Below are 11,820 nucleotides of genomic sequence, written 5' to 3'. Positions count from 1 at the left end.
TGATAAGAGTGTTGTATAAGCTCAAAGTGTGTTTTTTAACTGACTTTTTATTTTTTATTCCATATAGAACAGTTAAAATATAAAAAGAGTAAGTTATTTTTATATTTTTTATTATTATTTATTTCACAATTTTGGTCTACTATGATGAGATCATTCAATTCTTATTTAAAAATACATCAAACATACATAATATTACAATGTTGGTCTGTTTTGTCTTTCAAAACGAAAATAAATAAGTTGTTATCTCGGTGATTATATTCTGGTAATTAACTTTCTTTTTTAACTTCTTTTTGCATTTGTCCTCTTTCTCACTTTAAGACAAAATCAAAATTTTTTAAAAATTTTTAAAAATATTGAAAGCTATAAAAAGAATTAAAATAAATGAACACTCAAATGCTTCAGTCCATCGACCAACTCACTTTATTAACTTCTCGAGCAAATTCTGCTGTTCGAAATTACACGACTGGGAGGAATCCAATTGATTACAACATCGACTACACCACACAAACCATTGAATTTGTTGATTTGATCCTTCAGAAATTAGGACAGAATGTCACTAAAAGTCAATTGTGTTCACAAACACTAACAGATCTTCAGTGTTTCATTCGTTCGCTCGACCAAACTATCACAAATGAGCTTTCTTATTATTCATACGAGAAATTACAATACGAAAAAATCCTCCAAATGAATAACCAAAGAAAAGAGCAGATCACCGTATACCCACATCCAACCGTTTTGGGTGCAAATCACATTTTAATGGAAAATCCACTGCTAGACTTCCAGCAACAAAATTGGATCGAACGGGTGAGTGGGAAGAAAATCGGGCCAATAGTCTTTGATAGTAACTCGCAAGACTGGAATATTGGCACACGAGAGATGGATGTGATAATAAATCAAGGCCCTCTTTGTGTTGTCATAACTGACGAAAACCACCACAAATTTGGCAGTGTGTTATATAAACCAATTCGTCAAGTCGGAGACGACATCCCCGATTACGACTCATTCATTTTTATTATGGAACAAAACGGGGATCTGGTTAAGTACAATATCCGGAAAAACGGAAATAAAAGTGCCTTTTACTTTGAAACGGACGATATCGACGATTTACTGTTCTCTATCTGTGATGAAACGTTCTGCATTGAGAAGAAAGATTCAAATAGAAAAGGGTCCTTTTCGTACGACCAAATCGTCGAAACGGAACGATTTAATATGGACAAGAAATTTTGGGTGCAGAGGTTCATATTTTTTTCATTGAAGTAATAAAATGAGTTATATTTAATTCTTTTTAATATAACTTTTGAAGAGAAATTGAAACTATATTTTTTATATTTTAATAGTATATTTATAGTTACTTATTTTATTTATTTTTATTAAATTTAAGTATACTAAAGATTTGTATTATTAAATATAATAATGTAGATCTTATTGAAAGAATCCTATCTATTTTTAACTGCAAAATAAATGAATTATTCGAAATGAAACTAAATATGAAGTTTTAAATAAAAATAATGATTCTTCATTTTTTTCATGAAAAATCAGTTTTTCATATTACTTATTTGTTTAAATAAAGTGGCTTTGATTGGAATGCAAGATAATTGTGCTGGAATGAAGGTTAAACAACAAATTGTTCATTCTTTTGTAATGATATTATTATTCTTTTTAATTAATTTTGCAAATTCTTTTGGATCTTTTTTTTGTTTCGAATACAATAAGTTAGGGGTGTTTGAATTAAATAAAAATTTCATATTTTGAATCAATGAATTGTTCAAAAACTACCTGTTTTAACTAAAAATGGATTTTTATCATATTTACCTTGATTATTTGTATCTTTTCGAACATTTGTACATTGAGCATTAAACCTAAAATAATACCCTCGTGTTTTTTCTTATTTTTAATTGTAATTCTTTTTAAAAATTTACTAAAAAATAAAAAAAGGGATAAAAAACAAAGTAAAAAAATAAAAATTCACTTCATAACTGATTTCCAATTGTGTTAAGGATATTAAAAATAATACTAAAAGTGTTATAATTTATTAGTATAATAACATTTCTGAATGAAGTATCCATTTTATTGTGTTTTTATTAGAAATTTGTTCTTAAACTTGAACAAAACGTCTCAAAAACAAAAATAATTACTTTTTCAAAAATTTCAAACTGGTTTCTACTATAATAATATCAGTTAAAAAATAAGACCCGTTTTATCATGAAGTTTTTGTTCTGAACTTTATTATTCATCCATGAAATTGAGCCGTATCCGATCCAACTCTCGTATTTCTGTGTGTTCTTCTTTAGAAACTTCACGTTCAAATTCACCATCTTCTGTCACAAGGTCTTCTGTCAGAATAGAACGATCCCCATCTCCTTTATATCTTAATACTTCGTTCTCTTGCTCAAGATCTCCAGAATTTCAAGATGACTCGGATTCAATCGATCGTGCAAGAAGTATTTTAAATCGGTCTCCATGTTTGTCGCCTCGAGGAGACTTAACTCCTACTGAAGATAATACTTCTTTGGAAGTGAAAAAAATCAATGTCGTGGAATTTGAAAACATGATACTCGAGAAGAAAGATCTAATTCCAGTGGACTGCAGATTTCCTTATGAATTTAGAGCTGGCAAGATCAAAAACGCAGTGAATGTCTGGAACCAAAATTTGCTCGAAAAATTGTTTCCTCAAAACAGACCAAAGGTTACTTCCGCGGCTTTAGTTTTCTACTGTGAATTTTCAGAAAAGAGGGCGCCGGCATTGGCAGAGCAATTAAAACGCTCTGGGCCGTTTGGTGGAATAAATGTGAATTACCCTGAAATATATGTACTTGAAGGAGGGTTTTCAACAATAAGAACTTTGTGTCCTGACAGATGTGAAGGAGTTCATGTGTCAATGACCGATAAAATGTTCTTCGAAGAAAGAAAAGAATGTCATCACATAATCAATGAGATCAAACAAAGACGAAGAAAATGTAATTGTGTTGACTTTACAAAGATGAGATTATCAGAGTGAAGATCGGAGGATCATTATATTGTATTTCTAATTATATACTATTATTGTACCACTTTTTGTTTTGCGTGTTGACCTTTTATTTCAAACAATTGAATTAATGTAATTTATTTAAAAAGGGTATAAACCAAAAATAGTAATAAAATCACTTAATTTTTAAATGAATTAAAAAAATTTTACTGTTTTTAAAGTAATTATTTTTGATTTAAAAATTCAATTGTTTTAAATACAAAACAACATAAAAAAAGATAAAAACATTTCACTTTAATGCACTTGTTCCTTTAGTTCATTGTTTATATTTTGCATGTCGTTTTGACTACTTTCTTTAACATCCTCTTCTTTTCTATCTTCTTCGTTCTTTTGTGGTTTGTTTTTAATACTTTCTATCATTTGTTCAATATCTTCGATATCAAATGATTCTTCCTGTTCGATTTCCTCCATTTCTATTTCTTCTTTTGTAATGCCATTTTCCTTTTCATTCATATTAACATTTTTCTCTTCCATCTTCTTTTTAATTTCTTCATTTTTTTTCTCTTCTTGAATATTTTGTTCTTCCTCATGTTCTTCGCTTTCAATCAACTTGTGTTCTTCTTCCTTTTGTACCTCCGCTATCGCCATCATCTTTTTCTTCTTTCTTTCTTTTCTGTCATCCATCCAAGCCGCTCCACATCCAAGTCCACAACACAACGCAACAATTAAAGGAAACAACGAGTATGTAATCGTCATAGCCACTGTATCCGGTTCACTAGGACGATTCTCACACTTCGTTTTATTCAAATTAACTTGTTTCTTCCCATCACATTCATTACAATAAGCCATTCCTTGTTTCTCTTGGTAAAACCCTTCTGGACACTCTACACACTTAATTCCATCCCCTCCCTTATAGAACCCAGCTTTACACCAGATGCACCCAAACTCGCCTCTCTCAAAGCCAGAGGGACAAGTCAAGCACTCTCCCCCATTCGGTGACGAATAATGTCCATCTTCGCATCTTTCACATGTTACACTTCCTGTGTTAATTGTGTAATACCCGTCTTCACACTTTTTACACGTTTTACTTCCAACAGCATCACTATAAAATCCAAGTGGACATTTGCTACATTCAAACGCACCATTATGTGAAGAATATGTTCCTATAGGACACTCTGTGCAGTCATTCATTGTGATCAAATTCTCATCTCGATATGTACCTGCTGAACATGGTAAACACTTTGTGAACTCAGAGTTCTTTTCAAGTCGTGTACCCACAGGACAATACTCACACTTCGAGTTGTTCTCATTCGGTAACGACCCATCCTCACATTTGGTACAGAACGAACTTTGAACTGGAGAAACTTCGTCAGCTGGACATTTCACACACAAATTGTTACTTGAATATGTCCCCTCGGGACATGGTATACATATTCCAGCAGTGGTGTATATCATCCCCAATTCACACCCGTCACACAAGTGCGTCACATTGTTAAATATCTCCCCAGCTTCACACTCCTTGCACTTCTTCGTCTCTGTGTTATAGACAAATTCACAGCCGTTAAACTCAACATACAGTGAGTTGTCTGTCTGTCCATACCTCCAAGGAGTTTCTAAGTAATTTTCTATATTCACAAAATCGACTGATAATCGTGGTACAAAGTCTCCTCTCCCAAATTCAAAGACAGTGTAGTTCTTCGCGTCATAGATCGCAAAGTCTGTTATTGTAATGTCAAAGTTCATCATATAGTCGTAAAATTCGTCGAAGATCAGAAGGTCATTCAAATCTTCAAAAATCTTGATCTTCACTATTAACATGTTAGAGAGACACAATGACACTCTCAGCTGTCCGTCTATATCAAGTATTGGTAGTGCTTCCTCTTTTATTGTACTTTTTATATCCAACGTTTCATCGCCCCCATTGTTATAATTCTGTGTCGTCCTTTCAAGTGAATACCCTTCTAAATGATTAACAAGGTTGTCATAATTAAGTTCTATATCAGTCTTCATCGACTTTCTTGTATCTTCCGTTTGCACATCCATTTCTCTTATGTATCCATTCCCTCGAACTATCGAATATGGAAACAAATGCACTCTAGACTCAGAATCTATGCGTCCGTTGTTCATTTGCAGTATGCCGTGATTGTCTATTGCCCTTTGAAACGTCTCATCTTGCAATACAAACATCCCATAATTCTCGACCATTTGTAAACCATCACCTCCGACATATTCTCCATAGTTCTGCATATACTCAATATGTGAATCGATACAACTCCCTTTAAAACTCTCTTCAGTCACTAACACACCACTTCCTGAGATATTCAACTCAGCACAATGCTTCTTCACAAACACAGGGATTTTAAATACATTCGATTTGAAGGAAACAATCGTCTCGGTGTATATTTTAGATGTCTTTGGACATGTAATAACACAGTTCTCCAACAGTACAACTGTGGAAAAGTGCAGATCTCCATCAAAACTCAATTCCTTTGAAATTGTCAATTCTTGGATGTCCGTTTGTACATTCACTCCAACATAAAAGTGCGATATTTCAAACTGCTTTTGTGACACTAATGAACTATTTGCTAACAATCGAAGGGATTCTATCATCGTCTTTTCTTTGGATGAAATCGAGAGGTTCCCAATGTTTATCACCGAATTTGCTGTGATGTCTGTGAGCACTACATTTCCTCTTGTTATCACAGAAGGTAGTGTGACGGATATTATTGTGGTATCTTCTATTATAAAAGGCACAACATTTGATACCAACTCAACTTTGTGTGCTTCATTTGATTCCAAATTCAAATTTTTGAAGTGAAAAAATCCATTGACTGTCAGTGCACTCTGTAAATTGATTCCACTGAGAATCGAGTAAAGTGGGGCAGAAACGGTATCAGGAGCTACATTATGAAGTGAAGTACTTTCAGAAACTTCCAAATAAGCAATGGTGACATTGGAAACCTCTAAGGTCTTGGATTCTACCTTTTGAAAATTCGAGTTTTGAGACTTCAAAAGTTGTGTCGAAATATCATCAGAAATATCACAGTAATTTGTTTCCAATGTTGTAAAAACAGTCGCAGAGAGTGATACGGTACAATTGGTCAAAGATATAGTGGGAATCACTGAATTCTGAATAACAACGGGAATTCCTTCCAATTCCAATTTTTGTTCATTTAAAGTGGAATCACTGATTTCAAGATCATTCGTTAAAAATTTAAATACTTTGTTCCTGTTTTGTAATTTCTTTAATTGCAATCCCGTGGCAAGTAATGGGGTCTGCGATTCAGCAGACACTGTTAATATCACTTCGTTGAAAAGCGGAGAACCATTCGGAAATGTAAATGAACACCTTTCAAATGTGATTGTTTGGTCTTCAAATGTCGAATTCTTGTAAATTGTAACTGCTGAATCAATAAATTTTGTTCCAGATTTTAAATAACCACCATTCGTAAATTGATAAGCCTCAATGGTAAATTTACCAAAACCACTAATAATGCCATAATTAAAAGAAATTGCATTCAAAATGATATTTTGAGTTTTTTCAATAAAATTCATTGTTCCATAGTTTGTAAATTGGATATAACATTCATCTATTTCAGAAACGAACAACCCATTTAAATTGTTTATCAACGCAACAGTTGGTGATCTATTTATAACTTTACCATTATTTACCATCTGTACGATCACAAAACTGTCGATAAATAACAACTCAGAACTTTCATTAACGGTAATTTTGGAAAACTTTGAATTCGTGAAATTGTTTGTTGCTTCAGAAAACACGTTCTTACAAGTAGAACCCTCGACGATAGAATCAATGAAATGGATTTCAGAGTTTATTTTGCAATTTTTAAAAAGTGAATTTCTTCCTTCCAATCGATTTGGACTTCCATCAAATTGTGTTCCATCAACAACACAATTTTCGCAAAGAACATCAAACCCGGTTTCAACAAAAATGTTCTTTGTTTTTTCCATTTTCACATTTGTGAAATTTGCATTTTGTATTGAAATTTCGCCCACATCAAATGCCATCAAATTATTTTCATTTCCTTTAACTATTAATACTCCACTTTTCTGTTCCAATTTGCTTGCAACCACATTCTGTTTAACAACAAGAGCAACTCCATCATAATATAGATTTGATTTGACGTCTTCAATAGTAAATATATTATTATGAATAGTTACAAAGGTACTCTCACTATTGTGAATATAATTCGCACTCTTTTCAACAATCAAAGAGCAATTTGTGATTTTTCCATTTAATATTTCAACGTCTTGTTTAAACGTTAAAATTGATATTGTCGCTTTACATGTGAATTCCTTTATCTCATTAAAAACGACATTTGATTTCAAAAATTCTCCACCATTGACACACTCAACATTTCCAATAACATTTCCATTCAACGTGACATTCTTCTCTATTGTCAACTCACTGTTAAAAACGCCATTTACAGCTCCCTCTTTTATACAGACTTTTCCACTCTGTGTGTTAAACTCCCCTTGTCCCTTGTCTATTAAAAGTTCTGCTGTTCTTGCAATACGAATCTGTGTATTTGAACTTCCCTTCACCGTTACAAGTTTTGAAATTCCAATAACATCAAAATTTTGAATGTTTTCAAGACTAAATAATTCAAGTGTACTGCTTTCCAAATAAATATCGCCACCACTGATTACACTACTTTGAGGTGATGTTATACTTGAATCAATAGCTATCAGTCCAGATACTTTTGAAAAGAAGTTTTTCAAATTCACGTTATTCATTTCAACTTCTCCTTTCACTTCAATGGTATTACTTAACGTGACTTCTCCATCTAAATAGACCTTTCCGTTTATCACTCCGATACCATTGATATTGTTGGAAGTCACACTTTTTGCGTTCATAGTAATTGAGTTTAAAGTCAGAGAGTTTGTAGTGAGTGTTGTAATATTAACACTCCCTGTAATTAATGTAGTGGAAGTAACATTTAAATTCATTTTTCCATTCACAACTCCATTTTGTTTGACTTCTAATGAATTGGTGTTGATCAAGGTAGCTATTTCAGACTCAAATTTGCCATTGATTGCGAGTAAACTGGTGTTTAAAGTATTGGAAGACAATAGTACTGAACCTTTCATCAAAACTTGTAAACTGTTTATTGTCACATCATTAGAAGTAATCTTCAATACACTTTCAGAACAAGTCTCACCACCAAAAAGTATTGTTGATTGTGTTGATGTCCGTAAAATAATTTCTGAAGCAGTTGTTGGACATATCACTGCTGTATCTCCACTGTCGGGTATTCCTTGTGGACTCCAATGTGTTGAAGAGTCAAAATATCCACTTCCACTGCTCCATGTGAACACTGCTGAGTTTGTTGAAGTTATAAGTAGTACAAAAATGTTGAAGAGAACATTGTACATTAGAATTCTCGATTTGATATTAAAAGTTATATTGAATATGTTTTTATATCCAGTTTATTAATAGAGTAAAACTATTTATATTTTAAATAAACATAAATAAATAAAATGTTAAAATGGGGGGTTTAAGACCAATGAATATCTGTCCCAAAAAACATCTACAGACATATTTGTAAAGTTCAATAATCAACTTTTGAGTTTTATAGAGTTTTTTTACAATGAAAATCGACAATAATTTGTATATATTTTTCTCTTTTCAAAATTTCAGCTTATGACAAATAGTTTAGAAATTCGACACAACGAAGTTAACTGGTTTCCAATTTGTAAAAATATTTTTATTATAAATATAATTAATAATATTATTGTCATTAATACATTTGAAGTCTTTCAAAAGACAGTTTCTTTATTATTTGAAAAAAAACAATTCAATTTGTATAAAGTATTTTTAATTTATTAATTAAATAATAACAAAACTATAAATATATATTACAAAAACCTTTTTTTTTGAAAAATTATATATGAATGTATTAGATAAAATAATTGTATTAACTATTTATAATTAATAACGAAGGTCAATTCCAATACATTTTATGATAAAATAACATTCTTTCCTATTTATGGAATCAAATACAAAATTGAAATTATAATAGTTTTAATATTACTGTTAACAACTATTTAAAATAATTAAGAAATTTTAAACTGTTATTTGAAGAGACAACTCAGGTATAGTTACTTGATTAATTTTGGTAACTAAGTAATAAAAGCTTAGTTACCAATATTAATTTTGTTTGACAATAATATGTGAAATATAGCATATTTTCACATTCATATAAAGATTATTGTAAGAAAAACAATTCAATCATTTAAAACTGGGATTGGGTACAAAAATCTGTCATAATTGTCTCATTGATCTTTTAGTATTATATGTCACATATTTTTAACGTGTTTGTGATGATAAATAATTTCAAATCCTTTCAAATTAAAAATTATATGTTGGACTTACATTAAATTTTATGTTATTAAACACCAAAATATTTTGTAATTTAATATTGTTTAGAATGTCGCTTCGAATTGTGAAACAGCATACAAATATCACTGTTATTGGAAATAAAGTAATCATAAATTTGGTAAACTATTTAATTTGGGTATAAAACAAATTATTAATTAATAATAATATTTCTTGATTATTAAGTGTTGTTATTTTTTCATATCTTATTGTTAAATTGAAATAATCATTAAAATGCTAAAATGGTGTTATTGTTTACTCACTCGTTTATTCTTTTTGTGATAAAAAGTATTTGAAGAAGATGCTAAATATTATTGTTCTTGTTTTGAACTTTATATCGAATGAACTTTAATTATAAAAATAAACATTATGTAAGGGTGTTGTTTATACAAATTATTATGTATCAAATTTCAACATAGGAGATAAAAAACAATTAAAAATAAAATGAATATAATCGAATACTTATGTAATTAAATAATAACAAATAGTAAAATTCTATCTATGATATGTATTGATTTTGAAAAATTGATTCAAATTTTAAACAAATAATAATTTTTGAGATACAAATTGAAATACATATGTCTTATTTTTATATACATTAAAATATACACAATTTATATAAACATTAAATGTAAACAACACAAAATGAATATAAATAATAAAATACAAACCAATTTATTAATCTATATTTTATTAATTAATATTTAATTAAATATTATCATTAAATTAAAACTTTCTACTATTTATTTCCACATTTTTGTGAACAAATTAAAATACAAAAAAGTCAAAACCCCTCCCGAATATATAGTATTTTAACTCCTATTAACAACTTCTTCTTCTCTCAAAATTTCAAACATATACAAATCTTAAATTATTTCCAGATAACTTATAATCGAATTTTAGAAACATAATTTAAGAATAGAATAGCACTTTTTTAATCTCTTTACTTAAATGGAAATAGTCACAATAGACCATCTCTGTTCACTTTCTTCTTCGTTTTGTTTGTCACAAAATACTTCCAATTTTCAAGTGCAAAGTTCACCACTTCCACCTTTAAAAAGTCCGAAAATAGAAATTTTAAAGCAAATTGATCGACCCAAATTAAAAGAAAGAAAATTATCAAAATTTGAAAAATTTTGCAAAGAAGAAAATACAGAGGAGCACCGCAAATACCGAAAAAGACTAATCAAACGTGAACAAAGTGAGAAACGCCAAGTTAAATATTTTAAAACAACAAAACCGAAAATGGTCACCAGACACGAAGAGAAGAAGAAGAAAGAAATTGAAGACATTTTATTGGACGTCACAGAAGACGATGAAATTACTGAAGATAACGATTGTACTCATTTTGAGTTAATTAATTTAAATGCCGAACAAATCATTAAAACACTTTTAAAGAAAATCCATCCGATTCTTTCGAATAAAATGACTGAAATGTATGTGAGAAAAATTCTTCAAAATGTGAGAGTAGTTGGACGAGATGTGTCCAAATGGGACTTTTCGAAAGACTTTTTAATACATGTGGAAAGGCTTCAAATCGAAGTTGTCGACGTTTTTATGACTTTCGTTTACAACACACAAAACAGTTTGTTAGAAAATGAGAGAATCGATTTTTTCGATGAAATTGTGTTTGTCGAAAAAACTCGAAATAACAGAAGAACTTTTTTTGAAACAAAATTTTTAAAAGCAAAAAATGTCGAATTTGTAAAATTGGAGGGGTGGAGCGTTTGTGTGGATTTAATCATATTAGATAATATAGCTAAAAATGGTATAACAAAGAATAACAAATTACTTCAAAACGAAGTCGTGATTAATTTTATGTCTTCTAAAGGAATTTGTGACATTGAGAGAATCGAAGAACTCATAAATAAGAGAATCAAATTTTTAATAAATTGCGCCAATTATAATTTGTTGTATTTTTGTTGTTATTTTTAGTGAAAAGTAATTTGTATAATTAAAATGGGTTTATCTTTTATTTTAAAGCAGTTTTCAATGAAAAATAATAATAAACAATACAATTTTGAAATATTAAGTTCTTTATTTTAATATGAAAATCATCAATTAACGTTGTCAAACTTAATTAATCAAATGACTTTAATCTTTTATTGTTAATAAATATGGTTTATATGTTATTTACAACATTCGAATAGATAAAGAATTTATTATTATATGTTTTCATTAAACATTTTTATGAAGAGATTATTAATTTGATAATATAATAATATACAAAATTATTCAGTGGTGATTTTATCTTCATGTTTTTTCGAATTAAAATATAATTATCTAGTTTTTATAAATTTAAATATAATCAGTCTTGTTTAACTGTTTTTCAATTTTGTCAATTTTCTAATAATGATAAACACACTTTTGAATATCAACCAAAAATTTAATTGTAGTTTTGGGGGTTTTAAACCGAATCTTTCATTTATAAACGAAAAATATTTTGTTTATTTAA

General features: G+C 29.6%; 3 protein-coding genes across 3 annotated transcripts; 2 read left to right on the top strand and 1 right to left on the bottom strand.

The window, feature by feature from the left end:
* Nucleotides 1-381: 381 nt before the first annotated feature.
* On the top strand, nucleotides 382-1,260 carry EIN_039050 (hypothetical protein; the record flags this gene model as incomplete). Its single annotated transcript, XM_004261408.1, has 1 exon — nucleotides 382-1,260. One exon carries the CDS (start codon nucleotides 382-384, stop codon nucleotides 1,258-1,260), a length of 879 nt encoding a protein of 292 aa, XP_004261456.1.
* Nucleotides 1,261-2,548: 1,288 nt separating this feature from the next.
* Nucleotides 2,549-2,998, top strand: EIN_039040 (M-phase inducer phosphatase, putative; the record flags this gene model as incomplete). Its single annotated transcript, XM_004261407.1, has 1 exon — nucleotides 2,549-2,998. One exon carries the CDS (start codon nucleotides 2,549-2,551, stop codon nucleotides 2,996-2,998), a length of 450 nt encoding a protein of 149 aa, XP_004261455.1.
* Nucleotides 2,999-3,259: 261 nt separating this feature from the next.
* EIN_039030 (hypothetical protein) lies at nucleotides 3,260-8,362 on the bottom strand (the record flags this gene model as incomplete). Its single annotated transcript, XM_004261406.1, has 1 exon — nucleotides 3,260-8,362. The coding sequence occupies one exon, from the start codon at nucleotides 8,360-8,362 to the stop codon at nucleotides 3,260-3,262; it is 5,103 nt and encodes a 1,700-aa protein (XP_004261454.1).
* Nucleotides 8,363-11,820: the final 3,458 nt, after the last annotated feature.

Source organism: Entamoeba invadens (genome assembly GCF_000330505.1).
Source record: "Entamoeba invadens IP1 unplaced genomic scaffold scaff_1105074726561, whole genome shotgun sequence".
Classification (NCBI taxonomy): Eukaryota; Evosea; order Mastigamoebida; family Endamoebidae; genus Entamoeba; species Entamoeba invadens.
The sequence above is the reverse complement of the archived record's forward strand: the minus strand, read 5'-3'. Positions and strand labels throughout refer to the sequence as shown.